The sequence below is a fragment of the Pseudopipra pipra genome, chromosome 6 (genome assembly GCF_036250125.1).
Source record: "Pseudopipra pipra isolate bDixPip1 chromosome 6, bDixPip1.hap1, whole genome shotgun sequence".
In the NCBI taxonomy this organism is placed as follows: Eukaryota; Metazoa; Chordata; class Aves; order Passeriformes; family Pipridae; genus Pseudopipra; species Pseudopipra pipra.
Genome location: NC_087554.1, coordinates 12,728,845 through 12,749,239, shown reverse-complemented (window position 1 = coordinate 12,749,239; position 20,395 = coordinate 12,728,845). Strand labels below are relative to the sequence as shown.

The following is a 20,395-nucleotide window of genomic DNA, read 5'->3' as shown; positions in this document are numbered from 1 at the left end:
CTCTCTGAGATTCCCTGTCCTTGACCTCAGAGCAGGCCAGCCATCCTTTGAAGGTTTGTGCTGCCATCCCTCAGTTGGAGGAAGAGCTGCTCTGCAGTGGTCTTGAGGAGCAATTGCAGTTGCAGGGTCATTGCTGGCCACAGCCTTTGGTGTTGTCCACGTGGATATGACTTCTTTGTCAGACCAGTAACTGAGCTCAGAAGATGAGGATTTCTCTTCCAGAGACCTCCTACCTGACCTTGGTCAACTTTTCAGAGCTGATCTTCAAAGGGCTTAATCATGTTCTTGAAACTTAGTCTGTGAGCAGTATGTCTGTCTTCACACATCGAATTTGTGCCTTAAATGCTATATAAAATGAGAGCAAGAACTTTATTATCCTGCAGTTCTTCACTTGTAAAACAGGGACATAATTATGTTTCTTTCCTCATATTTAATCTCGTTTGCCTTTCAGTCACTGAGCTCAATTACTTCTCTCTGATTTACCATACTTTTCTTTGTATTTTCTTTCTTAGTTTGCAAATATCCTATAAAGAAATTCTTAATTTATTAAAGGAGTTGTTTTCAAATAAATTAGAAATCTATATTTTCATGGGGTCCTAAGGCTCTCTTAATAATCAGTTAATCGTTCTTTCCTGGATTTATAAGTTCATGTAAAAGTACCTAGAGGAAATAACATTTGCTGAAAATATTTTCACAGCAAAATGTTTGCATGTATAAATACATTCAGGGAGGAACATGATGTTTATAAATATACAATTAGATTCTTTTCCTGAAAGATCCAGTTTCTGGGGATTCATGCAGTATATAGCTGAATATTTTAATAATGTTTTGGAGAGCTGGCTCCCTATGCTTGCACCTGTGGTTTCTTGCTGGGTAGGTTGTCACATATTTCATCTGTAACAAGTTTTCCAAGACTACCATTGTGCACTGTGCACTATTGTCAGATAGCAAAATCTTTCCTTGTGCTTGATCTCATGCTTATCTGTAAGTCATGGCCACACATATCAGCTGCCTCTCTGAAGGCATACATCTCCGAGCTCATACATTGCTTGGTTGTTTGTAGTAATTTTCTCCCATTTGACTCTTTCCACCTACTCCTCTGCTCCCTAAAAATTTTAAGTACTGTTTCTTAATTATCTTTTGAGCAATAAAATAATCAAAATTGTGTTTCTGGCCTGTCCTCTTACATTTTCTTATTCTTCTGTAATATTGCAGTGTCATTAGACTGTGATGACTTTGAGAATTTCACTGATGAGATGTCTAGAAATGCTCAATTTCTGTCTGATTTGAGAGGGAATTCCACTCAGACCCATTCTGTTACAGATTCTGGGTTTAGACTGGACTTCTCAGTGAACTGATCCAAGCTTTGTGTTCAGTGTGACTACACCCTTGGTTTTTGACTTGCACATAGGCTTAGGAAGTGTATTTCTTTTCTGAAAAATAACTTTGAACACAGTGAAGCTGGCATAAAAATGCATGAGGCTCAAATGAATACCCAGAACTGTACTTGTAGTGCTTTACTAGTGCTAGTATGCTATTTTAATGACTTCTAGATCTGTAGGGCCAAGGAGAAGGGATATACTCCAGGATCTATGGCCTCCATCCCGTGTGGTCTATGCTTGCTCAATTTGTCAGATGAAATTGGATAACTACATATAGTAGAATTCTGATGGCTCATCTATATTAATTTTATCATTTATCTATAGGATATATCAAAATGGTTGGAAACTGTTCAGCAAGATGCTGCTGTGGATATAGGATAGAGAAATGTATGCCTGGTGACCCTCCCATAAAAAGATTTCCTTTAACTGCTGGATTGGAACAATTAAATAAGGTCTTAGCTTCATTTCCTCAGAATGTATTGTCTTTACAAAGTCCAGTGAAACCAAATGGATTTTGGTTTGTTGGTCCATGCTTTGGAAGCTGAAGTTTCAAACAGGCATAATGTGGTACTATAAAATGCATGAAAACTTAGATTTGTTTCTCATACATCATGAACACTAAGCAAAATTTTGCTACTTTATTTCTTTCCCAAGGTTTTCAATGGCAGTTCTTGTATTTATTTTTCCCATACCTTTTTTCTCTCTCCTCTCATTCCAGACCTGGATCTTGTGATTTTTTTTTTTTTTTGGTGTAGGTAGTTAACATTTTATGTGTTTAAAGCAAAAGAAAGAAAAAATCCTATCTAAATATCCCATACCTGAGATCCAAGTGAAGTGCATGTCTACCTAAGGTGTTTTGAATTTCTTAGAATATAGGTGAATTCAGTTTACAAAAACATTCTATGTTGTAGTTTAGATTACCAGCTCTTAAGAGATTGATACTTCCTCTTTATAAATATTGTCTAGAAGTTTTTAGGTGCTAAGAGTGTACAGGCAATTGATAAATAGTAGTTTATAGGATGTAAGTGCCAGTAATACTCATTTACTGATGCTTTTTTTTCCAGTATTGCTTTGTTTTCATTTCTGGTACCTCTGGTTTTCTTCTGAGACGTGACCATGTCAAAGTGTACCAGAAGGCCTTTACTGAAGGAGCTGGTACTCTGAGGGCTGTTTTAATCTTCTACTTTCCTCCCTGCCCTCCTTCACAGTTACCTCTCAGTAATTCCCTTTACTTCTTAGCAGGTATTCAAGGACATCTCCATCAGGTTTTTTTCCTACCTGCTTTTTGAGAAACACTGTAAAAAATGCTGACCATAGCAATGATTACTTTCTTTTTTGGCACAACCCACTCAGCTTCTTTGCCTCTTTTGACTATGTTCTTAAAGTCAGGGAACTTATAAATATAGAAAACTAGTTTGTTTTACTGCACAGAGGAGCATCCTTCTGGTAAGTCGGTGAAAATGAGCCAGTGAGACAAAGAAAGTGAGAACACCTTGAGATCCACCTTGATTATCATTATGGAAACTTGGAACTGTTTTCAGACATTAGGTAAGTGATGGTAAAGCTGCCTTTTGAACTATGACTTATGAAGATGAGCTTATATCTCATGATATAGAAAAATGTATGCTTGTATTTAATACTGTTTAACACGTGCACATATAGCTGCAAAGATGTGTGTGTGCAAAGATGTATGCACACACACAAGTATTAAATAGTTAATGCTACATTTGCCATGAACCATCTACGGTGTTCTCATGCAACAAAAGTTCTTTTTTTTTTTTTTTTTAATCCTCTCTGTCTGACTACATATTTCATCCCGTTAAATGTGCTCCCCAGTGGAACCATTCATAAAGTTTAATAACACACTCTACCAGTGATGCACTCTTCAGAATACTGAAATTGATTTTTCTTCTCTAAAAGTGTGACCTGCCAATGTAGCCTTTGTCCTAAGGCCTAATAATACACGATGTTCCTGACAGCATGGGATGTGAGTGCAGATGTTCTGCAGGCATCTGAAAAAAAGCAGCCTCAGTGCAATCTCTAGTGCTGTCGAAGGCATTTTATTTGCTGCAGATCAATGTCTGCTTTGAAGAGGAATAATTAAAGTGTTTTGTTCCTTCTGAAAAGGGTTCTCAAAATTAGGTTTCTGTCATCCAAGGCTAAATAAGGGGCTAGATAGATATTCCTGAGGCATCTTGTTAAGCTCACGGATGCTTAACACTTTTAAAATTCTGATTATTAAGGTAAGAACCTAAGTACAGGTAGCCACTTTAATGATAATGGTAAATATAGTTGAAGCTGTTAAAAATACCACAGAGGATCTGAGCACCTGCCTTTCTGTTCTAGAGCACTTTTGCAGGAGTGCTTATCCTGAGATAACTTCTAAGAAAAATGCTATGCTCTTCACTGCCATATTATACGTAAGGCGTAGGAAATGATACTGTTCATTCTGCATCATGCAGAGCTGCTTCTGAAATTTTCATCCTAGCAAGGTCACAGAGACATTTCCTTGGACTTTATTTCATCCTTCAAGGCTGTATGGACAGATTATTTATTTGTTGTTAATTGTTGTTAGCTTTGCTGTAAGTACATCAGAATTTGCAGGGTTGGTGCAGAAATTGCCAGGGTCTCTGCGATGGAGATGAATCAATAATTCCTTGTGGTCTTGAACTCTGTCAGTTTAACACTTCTGCAGTGTTGGGCTGCATCTTGTTAGGTAGTTGCACAACCAGTGCTGTTCCTGAGGGTGTGGACCTCTTTCTTTTCTGCTTATGCTTTGTATCGCAGTGGCAGTGACAGCAGATATTGCAAAGTACAGTTAAGCATGCTAAATGTATAATCCAGTTGTCTTCTAATGCAAGTTGACAGCTGCTGGCAAAGCAGGATGAAATGGTATTCTTGGGGACTTCTGCTGCAGATCGCAGTCCGAAAAAAATCCCAATCCCCGCAGCTCCTTCTCACAGGACTTATTCAGCTTTGTTTGATGTGAGAAGCACCATATTCTTTACTGAACTAGCTCTTTATAGTGCTTGTAAATTCTCTACAATGTTGCTTGCATATTAACAAAAATTCCTCAACAGCAACAGTATACAGCTTATGGTATTCACTATATTTGTACATAATAATATTACAATTTTCATCGAATGCAAAAGTGCATTTTTATATAGCTAATTTAGTAACATAATCCAGCACTACATCTTAACTAAGAGCTGAAGTACATTTGCAATCCAATGTTTTAACTTGTTGTCCTGAAGGGAAAAAAAAAAGTTAGCTCGTGATAAGAACATACCCCACCTTGTGTTTTCTTTTTCTGTCTTCAGAGGTGATTTACAGCTGTAAGGAGGTAAATAGGTTCTCTCTGGCTGAGGTGAGAAGCCACAGGATCACAGCATGACTGAGGCTAGAAGATACCTCTGGGGACTGTCCAGTCCCATGTCCCTGCTCACAGCAGATTGCTCAGGACTGAGCCTGTTCAGGATTTAAGCATCTCAGAGGATGGAGTTTCCAGGGAATATGTAATATCTTGTTTATAGTTTTGCTCTGGTGTATTAACTGTATGGCAATTTACTAACCCAAAAGGTGAATTTAGGCTTAGACAAGACTGGCTGCCCCTGTCTTGTATACACTGCTAGAACTATTTGTGAATTTTCAGCATTTTGAAACTTTGGAAGCATTGTTTCATGATAGGAGTGTTGTTTATTAGGGGATATGGCATAATCTGGGACTTGGGTTCATGTGTTTCTGGACCAGTTGTGTGTCCTTATGAAAGTTTTATGTTTTCTTTGTCAGTTCTCTCCAATGCTGTTTAGTTTTCAGTGTTTCTGGTGCATGGATAGGTGTGCTTTGGAGTGAGGAGAGCAACAGTGAAATCCTAATCCTCTTCTGGAGATTCTCTAGTGTAGCATGTAGGAAATAAAATGTTTGCCTTGGAGGCTAGTTTAATCATGTTTAAGTCTGGAAGTATTATTGAATGGTTACATCCAATCTCTGATTCCTATAAAAGATGCTTTTTTGCGAGTGAGCAATTCTCTTTTCAGTACCTTCTTAACAGAAAGACAACTAAGGCTTTTGCTGCTGTCTGACAGGGATTGATGGTCCAGCTGCTTTTCAAGATGATGTTCAGAAGATAGGAAGTCAAGTGCAGATTCTCACTGTTGGACAGTCCAGCCATGATGAAGATGATGGCGAGAAAGTGGCTAGTGGTCAACAACAGCAAAGCAAACAAGATCTTAGAACAGCAATGCAGAAAAAGGGTAAGTAGCCAAAGCTTCCTTCATGTTCTCACTGCTTGCTTGAGGTACATTGACTCCTTTTCATATTCTCACTCTCAGCCCTAGTCTAAGCAGAGTTTGTTAGTCTGTATTTCTTCTCCTCAGAGCCTGTTAGGCTCTATTCTATTATCTAAAAAAAACCCAACCAAAACCAAACCTAAAAAAAAAAAAAAAGATAATGAAAGTCTCTACTGTCCCAAGGAACAAGAGCTCTGCAGGCTCTCAGGGATGTGACTTCCCCATCTGCAGTGCAGTGCTATTGAGGTACCTGGCAGATGCTAGTGTTCACATCCATCTGTTCTCATTTTTATATTGTACAACTCTGGGAATCACTTATTTGATGGCTAAAAAAAGAGCAGGGAATAGCAACGTTCAGACTAGAATATTCATTTTAGTTGTGCTGTCAGTTACATGTTGTTCACGTTTTCATAAGGTGTGTTCATAATTGCAGAGGTGAAAAGTACAGCACTGTGTATTCTGCAGCATTTCCCACACAGAGTCCTCAAATGTTCTGGAATATTTTTTTTTTTTCCTAGAGGCATGTATGCTTTGGAGATAGATTGTGTATGTACACATTCATGCGTCTGTCTCTTCCTTCCTGCACTGTTGTTATCTCTCATTAGACAGTAACTGTAGGAAGGAAAAAAAAAAATCCTGAAATCCTCACAAAGCTTTTTCTGAAGACATTTGCTTTGGAGTTGTTCTTCTTCAGTGTACAGCTTTTGAAGCAAAGATGGCTCAAGCCAAGAGTGCTCTGATGCTTTAAGAACAAACTCTTTGTGTATAAAGAGCAAAATGTAAGTGCAAACTTGACTCGTGTAGAATAGACTATTCATACCTAAATGCCGCCTCTTGTCTGCAGAGCAGTTCTCACTAGGATTCATTTTTTCTGGGACGTTACCCTGCAGATGTGAGCAGCTTCAACTGAAATGGGCAGATTTTCTCCAAGTGCGCTATTTCCTGGGCATTTGAGTTGCAGGGGTGTTGGGCATGACTAACAAGTTCTGATCTGTGTGGTGATTGTGTTGCCTTAGACCATGGCTCAGAATATTTAATCGTGAGGCACACTACTAACTAAAGCTGATTGACTTAAAAACTACCCACAGACTTCTCAAATTAGGTCACAGCCTTCAGATTTTTACTCTGGGGGACACTTCTAGTTTTGATGGGTTTTTCCAGGTTAACATATATTTTTATTCTGCCCAAATTTTTGTTTATTTTTAATAGAAGCAGTGAGTGGAATTTTTTTGTTTTGCTTTGTTTCTTTGTATTCTCAAATACATGATGTGACCTTTTTTACTAGGTCTGAGTATACTCCTGATCAGAACAGGCACTGCTAAAAGTGAATCACTACTATGCTTCAAGTTGGGGGGGGGGCACTTTTTTAAAATGGGAATACTAAGGTTTATTCTTTTTTATTAACAGCAGACCTATGCTGGGTGAGACACAAAGAAAGGTATTAAGACAATGCTAGCAGCATCTCAGTAAAATATTTTGACTATGTGTGTATGGTTTGCTGCTTGATACCAGCAGAGGAGGCTTGTTAGAAAGTTTTGTGTATCCCAGTATTGATGTGACACTTTACATGTCAATAAGGCTCTTCATGTGGATTCCTACTGCCACTTCACTGCTTCTGGCATGTCCTTACTGGCATGTCACCATTGGTCTGAAAAGCATTTAGAATTGTTGTCTCCCATAAGTCTTTCTCTTGCGTGGAATGAGACCAAAAGGAGAAGAACACAGAGATAAAGTAGAAAGGGATCCAGTCCTGGTCAATGGCAAGTTGAATATGAGTCAGCAGTGAGTCAGGGGAGATTTAGGCTGGATATCAGGAGAAAGTTTTTCAACCAGAGTGGCTGGGCACTGGAATAGGCTCCCCAGGGAAGTGGTCACAGCAGCAAGCCTGTCTGAGTTCAAGAAGCGTTTGGACAATGCTCTCAAGCACATGGTGTGATTCTTGGGGTGTCCTGCAGAGGACCAGGAGCTGGACTCGATGTTCCTGATGGGTCCCTTCCAACTCAGCATATTCTATGATTATATGAAATGCTATCCGGCCTAATGGGAAAGGCTGAGTCCAATCAGATTTGCGTAGCCCTGGTTTATGCCTGTTCTGCTCTTTGGCACTAACTTGGTGGAGAGAAACTTCTCTTAACACATCTCTGCTTCCCCAGTGAGTCAAGTTGTGATACGAGACAAGAGGTTATAGGCTACTGAGTGTGAAAAGCATAAGCCACTTGCAAGAAAATGCCAAATGCTTTATTTGATTTCTCCATCTGTTGGAAATTGCCATACTAGAATAATTTTCTTCCTTCAGGAAATATTCGCCCTTTTGATTTCCAAAGTGTTAATCCGTAGAGTTCCTCCCTGGCAAATGAGTCACTAGGACAGAGCCAGACTTCCGTAAGTTTTAGCACTGAATAACTAGCATGTAGGCCTCACATTTATCAGTTTGCAATATGTCTCTGTAGAGACATGGAATGAGCAATTTAATCTTAGTTCTTCTTTGACACCTGAAGTTACAACTGTTTTGAGATTTGAGGAGGAATAGATTTGATTTCTGGATTCAAAACCAAAACAGGAGCTCTCTGAAGCATTTTTCCCCACAGGTCATGAGGGCAGACTTTTCTAAGGCTGGGACAGAATTTTCACTGCTAAAATATCGGTGGTGAAACAGTGGGCACAGGTGTAGAAATAAACCCATTACATCTGTGGATATGAAGTATGGCTTTATTGCACAGCTGCCAGCTGAGGAGATGGACTGTCTCTATTACCCATGCATAGAGCCTAGAACATGGTTGCCATTATTAAGAAATAATGCTTGTGATTAATGACCGTGTGATTAATAATGAGTGAGTTCTACAGGCTTTGAAAATATCTGTTGACCTGTGAACTCAGGCCTCCCTTGCATAACCAGATCCTATTGAAACTTTTTGCTGTCGTGCTCTGCGGTGTATGTCCCTTCTGGGGGAACTGAAGAAGTGGATAATGAGACCTTTCATGATGCAGCTGAACGGAATGCAGGCATTGCATACGCTTCTGCTTTACTTTTATACACTCACTCTTACTGTTCTGGTGGTGTTTCACTATCCAGTATGCATCTGGCATCAAAAGCCATTTTAAATGTCTTTTTTTTTTTTTCCATCTGTTCCAAAATGTGAACTGAAGTAAACAGTTATTGAGTCTATATCTACTGTTTATATTTCTGTACATTGCTTTGGTTCAGTCTCTGCTTGTTGCAGACCAAGTTTGTGTTCCAAAAGACTAAGCTACGTGAAAATCTTTATGCATGGCCCTGGAACTCCCAGAAAAACAGTTCAGAGAGCCTGATTTCATCTTTCAATGATGTGGACACACTAGGCACAGGGATTGAGGTAGAATTTAGGCTGTCTGATTATGACTCTGGATACTTCTTTCAGTGTTTCCGAATGAATATTTGTGTAGAATCCGTGTGTATCACTTATTCAATCAGGTTTGAGGTGTTTGGTTTTTTTGTTAGAATTCAAAAGTAGGCCGAGCCCCTACCATGCAGTGCTGCATCACACACAGGAGGGTTTGTGGCACAGCTGTTCAGTGTGGATGAGGTTTTCTGAAGCTTCAGCTCTGTGATTCAGGGTTTTTTGACTTTATTCAAGGTACTAAAAAAGAAGATGACAGGAGGTATAAGCAGGCAGAAGGTGAATTTGATTGTGCAGTGCAGAAAGATAAAATGTCCATAATTGCAAATTCAAGTGGCAGCATTATGGCCCCATCCCGTAAGCCTTTAGCCCTTTGCAGAGTCCTCTTGCCAAGTTACGCTTGTTCACTCAATTAAGGGTTTGCAGAATCAAACCCTTGGATTTTTTCCTTTCCCAGATCCCCATGCAAATCCATCCTGGTCCTCTTCCACCTCCCAATCCAGTCTTGTCGCCCTGGATCATGTTCCTGGTAAGTACAGAAGGAAGAAGTTAGTTATGCCCATGCTGCTTGGCTCTGGAAGTCTGCATTTCATTTATCCTTCTGCATTGGACTTACCAATAACGGGAATTCTGGACCAAGTGGGGTTTTTTTATAAGGATTAAATATGGCCTCTAATGTGTGGAACTTAAAGAGTTTAAACTTGAATCTGAGATAGCTTCATCTGCATGATATTCCTTGAACAACCAGGCCCGGCAAATGTCCCGCCATTGATGGTTTTTGCTGCTAAGACCTATTTGATGTTCAAAGTTGTGTTTCCCTTTGAAATATCTGAGGATTTGAATTCTTGTAAAGCCAAATTTTCAAGTGCTGTAAGGCAGTTCCATTGGCCTGGGCTGATACTATTCTTTACATGAAATGAAGGTGCATGAGAACATTTCCTTCATGTGAATATTTCTTCTCAGTCTAAGATCTACTCTTCAGCAGATTTCATAGGAGCTGTTGAAAGTGTGCTATAAAAGGGATTATATTGTAATTATTAAGGTCTCCAAGTGGCTCTGGCAGGTTTTCCTCTCAGCTCCAATTTCAGGTTTAAGATTGTGTTTGAAGTACTTGATTGGGTGAAGATGATCTGAATTTAATTCCTAACTGGGTGTTTGCTCTTCTATCACTGGGTAGCTTGATCATCTCTGTGAAATGGAAACCATGATGTTTCCTTTCTCTTTTACTGGAATGTTTTGGCTTCTCAGGGGAGATGCCATGTGGTCATACACTGCCTCACACAGTGAACATCCCTTACACACACCCTCACTCACCTGTGAGCCTAAGGGTGCAGCAGCACGATAAGTGATGTTTTGCAGCAAGTATGGAAGGCTTTAATGTATTAGTATTTCATATAAGTGTGGTACTTTCTCCTCAGGCATTTCAAGTAGCATGAATTTTGATGAGGAAGAAGATGAGGAAGATGAAGACAGCTCCAGTTCTTCACAGTTAAACAGTAACACCCGGCCTGGTTCTGCCACAAGCAAGAAATCCAACAAGGTAAGGTGAGAGTTCTGAAGAAGGGGCATGCAAGGTGCTATGTACTGCATGATTTCAGAGTGCAGTCAGGATAGGCCTGGCTTTCTTGTTCTGTTTTTAATATGCACTGGAGTATCTCCAAGGTGATTTACTGTGATAGCTCTCAGGGTTCACAGGAGCAAGCAATGAAAACAATGACTTGGAGAGAAGAATAGCAAATATTGTCTAAACTTGAATGAAGAGAAAGGTAAACAGTAAATATTTACCTTTCTACCTCTTGCAGGTGCTCAGAAGGATCTTTTGTTGCCATTGACTTTTTCTAGGCATTTTCCCACCCTGTTCTCGCTGCCACCATCTGAACATAAAATAAGACTTTGGATTGTTCAAACAATCTAAATCACAGGCTCTTGCTAAACCAGTTGATGGTGCCCCACTCTTTTATATACTGCACTGACTTCTCATCTTTGTTGTACCTCTATCTAGCTTAAACTGTTGCTCCCTATCCCATTTCTTCCTTTCACCAAAGGCCATCACTGTCCTAGAGTGTGGCCTTTCTGGAAAAAGGGGGGCACTGAGATGGGAAGCTGTGAGCCAGGTTTTGCTGTGTAACTGCACAGCTTTCTGTCTGTGCAGCCCCCCCATTCTGCTTTGCCAGCTGTGTCTGTACACTGAGCATCAGCTGCACAGGTAACTGCTCCCCAGGCCTCTGGTAGCCAAGAGCTTGACTGATTGGATTAGAAGAGATCCTTACCTTGACAAGCTGTCTTCAAGGCTGCTGAGGAACCAGAAAGGGGAAGACAATATGTCCCTTATTTTTATATTTTTTAAATTGCAACTGCTATCAAATGCCGTTCCTTTGTACTTATAACCTTGTAAATCAAAGCTGAGAAACTTGCATTTTGCTTATTGTTTTAGGAAGCGGCCTCAGCCCCCAGTCCTTCCACAAATGAGCCTCTCATAGACGTCGATGACCTGGAGGAATTTGCCATAAGACCTGCTCCACAGGGTGTCACTGTCAAATGCAGAATCACAAGAGACAAGAAGGGAATGGATCGAGGGATGTACCCTACTTATTACCTCCACTTGGAAAGGGAGCATGGTAAAAAGGTCATAAAATAACTTGAATGGCATACCAGTTGCATCTGAATTTAAAAAACTGATAAAAATCTGAAGAAGTATTAGAAAGAAAATGTATATTTTAAATGTATTTTCACTTTCACTGAGCTCTGTCCTACAGTCTTCCAAAAGCAAAACAACAGTATCACTTTGTTCCACTGCCTTTCTTCATATGTCTAATCTTTGGCCTTAAATAATCCATGCATGGCACCTTTCTGTGACTGTCAGCAGTTGGGGCTCTCTGCTTTCTGTGGCCTGAAAAGCATCTACTTTCAATTCAACTGGAAGAGCCAGAGCAACTTAGAATGAAACATTTAACAAAATAGATCAAATTTAATTATTTAAACCATAAATAATAGAAGTCATTTTCCTTTTCCAGTTTTTTTTTTTCCCTGGTTTTGCTAGGTCCCAGGAGACCTTCTGTCAGGAGACCTTCTGTTACTTTGCTAATGATGCTGGAAGACAGAAAAATTGCCTGTGGTTTATTATATATCAGGGCAGGAAGTGGTGTGTACTAATCCCTTTAGCATTCTAGAATATGTTTTTTTTGCATTGCTTAGGTCTTTCTGTTAGCTGGACGGAAACGAAAGAAGAGTAAAACCTCTAATTACCTCATCTCTATAGACCCAACTGACCTGTCTCGGGGTGGAGAGAGTTTTATTGGAAAACTGAGGTAAACAGTGTTAAATCTAAGAATTTTTATTATATAATGCAAAGTTCATTTGATATTAGGAAGCCTGTAAGCCACTATGACTTCTTCATTAGAGGCTTGACTACATACATCATGTGATAATGGTCTTAAAGATCACCAGTATCCAAGGCATGTTTTCAAAATCTCTCAAGTATTTACAGGATCACATTTTATTAAAAGTCATCAGGACTGAAGCTTCTTAAATGCTCAAAGGCCAGATTCTCAAGGGTGTACAAGCACAACTTATCTTAATGGGATTTTCAGAAGTGCATGAGTACATTGTGTCTAGCCTCTATTGATATAAATACCTTGGAATGGAAGTACTGTCTGTTACACAGAGAATCTCTTTGGTTTTCCCTGTTCCTTAAGATCCAAATCAGTTATTTGCAGGTAGTAGAATTATTTCAAAAGGACATGTTTCTTTTCTGTCTGTCGCCCTGTTGTACACCAGTCTGTTGTTGATACCTGGAGCCTCTCGATGTGTGTTTAGATCATCTGTGCCTGAGGAAAGGGCCTGTGCTGCTCGTTGCCATTTGCCTGTGTGGATCTTGGAACTTCACGTGCTATTTATTGCAGTGCAGACACAGAATGAGGATAATGTGGTTTTGTATGTCCTACATTGTATTTTGCACTCCTTTCCATTGAAATAGGAAAGATTATTTATGACTTTATAAAAATCACTCCCTATATTCTAGTGGAGTTTAGTAGTCAGGTAAGAAAGCAGATAGTTTTGTACAGAGTAAGCATACTTTGAAAAAACAAGCAAACAAACAAAATAACCCTGCTGAGTATTTCCTTACTGCTTTCTTGAATTTTCTAGTTTGCAAGATGAAGCCTCCAGTGTAACGATAAGGGACTTTTAGTATACTCTGCTGTACTGTACTGTTATGTTTTTGTTATGGCCTTTAATCCAGGAGTTGCCATTTACCTGGGATTAGAAATAACAGCTCTCTCTACTCAATACTTCTCTTTCCTTTGGGGCTACAGTGCAGTAAAGGATAGATGTCTCAAGCAGCATTACTGGCAAATGGTGATTGGATTTTCCGTTTTTTTGATAGATCAAATCTTATGGGAACTAAGTTTACAGTTTATGACAATGGAGTAAATCCAATGAAAACAACATCAAGCCTGGAGGCGAGTACCCTGCGTCAGGAGCTAGCTGCTATTTGTTATGTAAGTACTGCTCACAGGCAAAATGTGCAGGAAGGGCAGTTCAGTTTCTGAAACAGCACTCTGAATTTCCTTCTCACTTAGGATTATGTAAATCAGCATTCATACTTGGACATAACAGAGCAGCTGATCTCCACTAGAGAAACCAGGAAATTCAGTGGAAAGCAGAGGTAAAAAGTGTGCACTCAACACATTGCCCAGTTCTCACCTTTGGTCAGAAGGTGTTGGGGCTTTTACATAACCCCCTGGAGGGGGTAGGATGCTTTCTGCAGGCGCCAGCTCAGGGAGCCTCCTGAACTGCAAGGAGTTGTGTGCATGGCATTACTGCTCTAGTGTGATTGTTTATTATGGCAGTTTGGAGGAGGCATCTCTCATCCAAATCACAGGTAGCTGGACAGGTATGTCTGCAGCAGCTGAGAGACTGGGATAAAAATTCTAAAACTCTTTTTTACCAGGAAAAAACCTAAGCAAACCCCAAGCAAAATCCAAACTTGTACTGAATGAGAGAGACCAGCCTCTTATAAGACAGTAAATAGCACTTGTCAGGAGCAATGCAGACAATGAAGACTTGAAACACAGTTGCTGCTGTTTCCTAATTGCTGGATAAGTAACAGTTTTGTTGACATGATTCTTTCTGTCCAGAAATATGTGGGCCCAAGAAATCCTTCCATTCAAAGTTGGTATGTACACTGCTACAGAAAGTTGTCTGGTTTCACAAATCAACAACTTCTGATAAAAATATCCAAGAATGGCTTTTCTGAAAAGTTCCTGCCTAGCTTTAATCAAGGGTGCTTGGAAATCTGTCAGTTCAAGGTCCAGCACATACCCAGTGTACTCACAGAATGTGTTCCCAGAAAGGTCAGCTTCGGGTTGTGGGGAGCAATGTGTCTGGAAGATTTCAGCACATGAGCAGGAAAGCAGAGAGCCATCCTTTCCATGCAAAGTGCCAAGAGTACTGAAGTGGGACAGTATTAGCTGCCAGCGTGTTCTTTTCCTGCTGCTTAGGATGCAATTTTTCTGTGGATACAGTATAAATAGTGTGTTTGTTCATGTGTGCTGTTACTCAGGCACATAGTTTACAGTTGGAGACAGACAGAGAAACAGATACATATACCTCCACTCCTGTTAGATTTAAAACCCTCAGAAAATTCAGCTAGCAAGAGACTCCAGGGCTTGGTGTCAGTTTGACTGAAGTTTCAGTAGAAACCTAGAATTTAGATGTTTAATATAGGTAATTTTACTGGTTTATATGGGAGGGCATTCCCTGGAGTTGGGCAACTAATCATCTGGTGGAAATTGAAAACACAAGAAGAAAATAAAAAAGAATTGAAAAAGGTTATATATTGAAAAATTTAGGCATTGCTTGTTTAAGTCAACAACGATAATTTTTGAATGATGAACATTGCCAAATTAAAAGCTGTTGTGGTCAGAAGAGGTAACTAGAAGTGTGAATGTTGGAAAGAACCGAACCATGCCCACTGTTGGCACAATGTGGCTGAGATAAGCTGCTTTTATATGTGTATTTGTAATCAGCAGTTTGAAATTTGGACATTTGTATAAGAAAATTACTTTTTATAATAACAGAGAAAAGCAGCAGGCTTGCAGGTGTGCTGTGACCAGAGGACAAAAGGAAATTGGAATGGTATTTCATTACTAACCAGGTTTGCTAAAGTGAGATTACTGTCCCTGGCTGCAGCAGAACCACAGCAAAGAGTGCCAGGAAGAGCAGTATTGAAACACCCTTGTCCTAAGGCAGTCTTTTAATTCCTGCCTTGAGATTTCCCCTACAGCAAGAACTATAAAAAACAATACTTTAGAAGCACCATTATGCCTCTCACTGTCCCTCAGCTCATCTGATCAGGTACCCATGTGGAGAGCAAGCTGTACCCACTCCCACCAACTTACTGAGCATGACCTGCTTAATCGATCGCCTCAGCAAGTCTAGTTTATACAGGCAGAAACTGGTGATGCATCTGTTAACTGTGGGATAAATGTGTCGAGGACTCTCTTTGTGGAGCTCACCTTAGGGCATGTTTCAAGGATCGGGAACAGAGAGCAAGGACAGTTCTCTCAGGTGCTGTTAACCATTTTTACTCCCCCACTGCTGGCAGCCCAGCATATTAATAAACCTGCAGCAGCACCTAATGGCTGGTTGCAGAATTGCGTGACAAAATTTATCAAGGAGCAGTGAGGTGTAATACTTGTACCACGATTTTCTGTGCTGGATTCCTTTATATCCATAGAATCTCACAATTCAGTTTGTGTCAGATTCTGCAGGCAGGGAGCTCAGCTGACATTCAGAGGGGTGACTCAGGTTTCAGTAAAGCAACAAGACCTCGTGTCTCTACTCAAGCCTCAATCACTTGCATTGTGCTCCAGTGTTGTAGGTTCTGTGATTTGGGCTTTCTATGGAATGATAGTTTCTACAGAAGATATTAAGCACAGATGTGTGAAACAAGTCCAGAAAGGGAAGTGGCTGAAAGAAAATTGGGGTAACAAAACTGTGAATGTCCTGGAAGCTGCTGGGATGTACACCTTGCTGCTTTTATCGTGGCAGCTATTGCCGCTAAAGCAAGATGCTTACATAGTTTCTTGGAAGTGTGTAAGGTTTTAAAAACAACCCTATGGAGAGGCTCTGTGTTCTTTCAATTCAGTTTATTGTGACACATGCTCACAGAACAGCTAACTGGATTGGCTAAGGCAGAGAGTGCAGCTTCTGAGCAGTACTGGGCCAAGTCCTTAGCTGGTATTGATGATTGGTGTCCTGGTTGAGTCAATGGATCTCTGCTAGCTAACAACACTTGTGTTCCTGTTTAAACTAAGACTGTCAGTGGCATTAAAAAGGTGTAAAAACAGAATTTGGCCTCTGTTCCCCCAATAATGCCGTTTGTAGTCTTGAATTTACACACACAAAATCATGGAGGAGGGAAATAAAAGAGAAGCAGGGAATGAGACAGGAGGTAGGGGGAATTGATTTTATTTGGATGCAGGTGTATTGGAAAGATTTGCTTTTAATTAAAGCTCTTCTTTTTGTCCTGTTTTCCTCATGTATTCCATGTTTATGTAATTCCAGTTGAGTACCATGATTTTATCAAAAGGGCAGCATTTGCAATACAACGTATGATAATTGGTGATGGTTGTAATGTGCAACTAGTGACCTTTCTCTTATCATGTGGCAGAAGTTCCAATTTTAGTGTTTCTGAGTAAATCCAAAGAGTATGGTACTGTTTTTTCAGAGTGATAATACTGCTCGTTGGGAGGGAAGTGATTCAGCACTATTATTTAATTTTACCTTGAACAATGTCTTCAACCAGTCAGCATCTAAATTAATTATGTATAGCATAACTGCTGCCTGATGAGAAGAAAAGCTTGTAAGGCATTGCAGAGAAGGCTAAAATTGCCAGTAGTTAGTGGAAAATAAGCATAAGCATGAATTTTTTTCTTAGAACTTGTCCTCTGCTGTGCTGAGTCTCTCTTACTGGCAGTCATATTGGTTTTCGTCTCACCGTGACGCAGAACCAAGGATAACGCTTCCAGCTGAACTGATAACATGTTTTACTCTGCCAAAGATGTGACATAAATGATTCAAAAAAGAGGCAGAATCTTCTCATTAATGTACAGAGTTAGGAAGATAATATGAATATACCTGGATTGCTTCAGGAGTATTCAGTAAAATAACTCAGTGGAATTTTTCTTGCACGCATGAAAAACTTTAAAGAGTTGTGGAAAATCTCAAGATGGTTTGTTGAAACAAAGTTATTTCAAAGGTCTGATGGATGACAAAACTGCACAAGTAATTTTTAGGCATATTTTTCAGATGTTTCTGGTGAGTTGAGATGCTTGGATTTTTTACTCGCAAGAGTAGAAATGTTTTAAAAAGCTTAGTGTTCCTTAAAATCAGGACACTTTGATTAAAAGTATAAAAGCAGAGACATCTGAATGTGTAATTTCTAAATGTCCCAGTGGTAAAGCTCCACCAGCTGGAGGCCAGGGCTGTCTGGTTCTTGGCATCTTGTGGTATGTTGCTGGGAACAGCACCAATGGGAATGTCCTTCCTGAGATTCCTTAGTGTATGTCCAGGGCCCTTCATTTCAGAATGGTAGAGGGGAAAAAAAATCCATATGACTGGAAAAAAAAATTATCATGAAACTTGAGGATATGAACTTCCAGAGGTTTCACTGTTTCATTTGCTGGAGTTAATGCTAAAATCAGCTTTTCCTGAGTGGATTGGGAAATATTGCCCTTTACTTTTTCAAAAGCATAGGATGACTTAGAGAAATATTTGGCCCTAATTGCTTCTGAGGGAGAAAAAAAGAAGTGTCAGATAAAAATAAGGCTTTAGGCTGGTTTAGATTTTAATGGTTGTGTTTTGAGAGGACAGTGAGAACTGTCCTCTGCTGGAGAGCTTTTACTGGAGAGCTTTTGTAAAAATATGGTCAAAGGCATCAGATCATGTTTAATTAAAGAACTTGTATTTTCCATGGATTTACTTTTGCTGCCCCTGTGATTTCTTTACTTTCCCTGTCTTCATAGCTAGAAAATTTGCCTTCATGCTAATGTGTTTGTTTTTTACCATGTTCATCTCTAAGCATAACATATCTGAAGACTTTGAAAACCACAGCACTGCTAACAGATGCTCTTACTGGCAGCTTCTTCTTGTTTGCTTTTGTGCTGGCTCTGGAATAAATGGAGCTGGTCCCATATCTTTAATTTTGTCTCGCATCAAAATGTGTGACTGCATTTTATGATTTTTAAATTGCAACTACTTTATTTTGGGATCTAGCAGTAGCCAAGCAATCTGGTTAATTCATATCCTTTTTTAACAAAGGGATTTTTGTTTTTAAATTATATTAAGGTGCTGGCAGCCAATGCTAGGAATGTTTTTGGAAACCTCTCTATTTCCATTTTTCCTGTTGTTGGAGCTTCTAAGACAAAGCTAGAATGTTTGGCAGTGCCAGTGAAGGTGGGAGTTTCAAGATGTTTTTCTAGTTGACTAACAAATAAGTTCCCATGGCTGCCGCTGTGTCTCTCTGTTGAAGAAATTAACTTTAAAAATAAAGAACATGATGAAATCTTTTCTAAACATTTTTAGGAAACAAATGTCTTGGGGTTTAAAGGACCTCGTAAAATGAGTGTGATCATACCAGGAATGAATATGGACCACGAAAGAGTTTCCATCAGGCCACGAAATGTAAGTCACACCGTCAGCCAACACTAAAAAATAACTTGAATTCTCTTTCAGTTAGAGTCGGGGTTTTATAATTGCATTTCTGAAGGTCTAGAGGTAAATAAAGTGGTGTTTGAACGACTGCATAACAATAGGATGTGTGACTAGTCCTGTGACTCACAAAATCATAACAATTAATGTATTTTGGTAACAAAAGTTACAACTAACATTTTCCAAATGGTGGAAAGGACATTCACATGAAGATCCTCAGAGTTCTCTCTTTTGTTCATTGAAGCTGTTTTAAGGATTGAAGGTAACAGTTCAGTTTTTGGGCTAAGATTTATGAATTCTTATCTTCTTTTCTAATGTATTTTTTGCCATGTGATTATGTTAAAGCAAAGTGTGTATCTGTGATGTGTGCAGGAACATGAGACACTTCTTGCAAGATGGCAGAACAAAAACACAGAGAGTGTCATTGAGCTGCATAACAAAACACCAGTCTGGAATGATGACACCCAGTCCTATGTTTTAAATTTCCATGGTCGAGTCACACTGGCCTCAGTGAAAAACTTCCAAATTATTCATGACAATGATCGTAAGTACAGCTCTCAGTGATGTGTAGGAAGAGTACTGCATGCACAGCCTGGGAGGGATTCTGCACTTACAGTTGTTATCTGAGAGGTTTAATTGAATTCTGTGGGTCCAGCTTAATGCTGCTCTGCCATATGGCCATGGCATTGATACAAGTTAGGTGTTTAAATGCTCATGCTTGCAACAGGGGATAGCTGTGTGCTGTCTGAGTTTTCTGCTGTGCTTGCCCAGCTTATGAACTGAGCAACAGTTTAAAGTCATTTCTACTCTCAGACCAGCTGCCTCACAGGCCTGCAGTCAGCAGGACCGTGGGGCCGGGTCAGTCTGCTCAAGCACATGTATCACATAATCCTTCCTTGGTTTTTTTTGTTTGCTCTGGTCCCCACACACTGCCCAGCTGGAGGTGGCAGTCAGACCAGTCCCACCGCACATCCACCTTGCCATTACTAGTCTTTGTGGCCTTAGCCCTACAGAACATTGCCAATGTCAGAACAGCCTTTCAAACTGTCCCCAGGCCCTTACTGATGGGCTGCTTTCTGCCATCAGCGTGCAGCTCCCTTTTTTTCTCAAGCTTAGGTACAGTTGTCGGAGCCGGGATAAAGGCAAGTGCTCGAATGGAGCAGCACTGCCCCACTTCATGCCCACTTTAGGCAGGCACAGTCACTAGTGCTGGAGCCCACCAGGCTAGACCAGTGCCATGCAGACTGCAGGGAAACTGGTGAAAGTGGCTGTGCTAGTCTCTGAGAGCAACACTGAATTTGAAACATTGATGTATGCATTTGCTGCATTTTATAGGGGGAAACAGGTACACCTGCTTCTGCAATTAAACATTTCCAACTGTGAATGAGGCTTAGATTTCCTCTTGCTGACAAAGAGTACAAAAGGGAAAAAAGTTGGGAAGAATTTCTGAACGTGCTATAACAGAGAGATATGATTAGGTCTAGATAATAATTATACCTTTTCTTCCCCAATTATTTTTGCTTGTCCACTTGCCTGAAGTTAAGTGAGAATAGAATTAACTAGTTCTTGGTGCACGTGAAATTTGGCACTAGATCTGTGAAAGAGGTTTGAACATTCTATAAAGAAGCCATTT

At 39.9% G+C, this 20,395-nt stretch overlaps 1 protein-coding gene across 11 annotated transcripts in view; it reads left to right on the top strand.

Annotated features, from left to right (window-relative positions):
- Nucleotides 1-20,395, top strand: part of TUB (TUB bipartite transcription factor) — a 173,009-nt gene that overhangs the window by 125,519 nt on the left and 27,095 nt on the right. For 7 of the 11 annotated variants that reach the window (XM_064657398.1, XM_064657390.1, XM_064657391.1 and 4 more), the window contains 8 exons: nucleotides 5,468-5,635; nucleotides 9,506-9,577; nucleotides 10,467-10,588; nucleotides 11,483-11,674; nucleotides 12,244-12,356; nucleotides 13,433-13,547; nucleotides 18,637-18,735; nucleotides 19,135-19,306. In XM_064657398.1, coding sequence (XP_064513468.1) covers nucleotides 5,468-5,635; nucleotides 9,506-9,577; nucleotides 10,467-10,588; nucleotides 11,483-11,674; nucleotides 12,244-12,356; nucleotides 13,433-13,547; nucleotides 18,637-18,735; nucleotides 19,135-19,306 — 1,053 coding nt within the window. The remainder of the gene's footprint in view (nucleotides 1-5,467; nucleotides 5,636-9,505; nucleotides 9,578-10,466; nucleotides 10,589-11,482; nucleotides 11,675-12,243; nucleotides 12,357-13,432; nucleotides 13,548-18,636; nucleotides 18,736-19,134; nucleotides 19,307-20,395) is intronic. The other 4 variants (XM_064657395.1, XM_064657396.1, XM_064657400.1 and 1 more) reach the window with 1 other exon arrangement.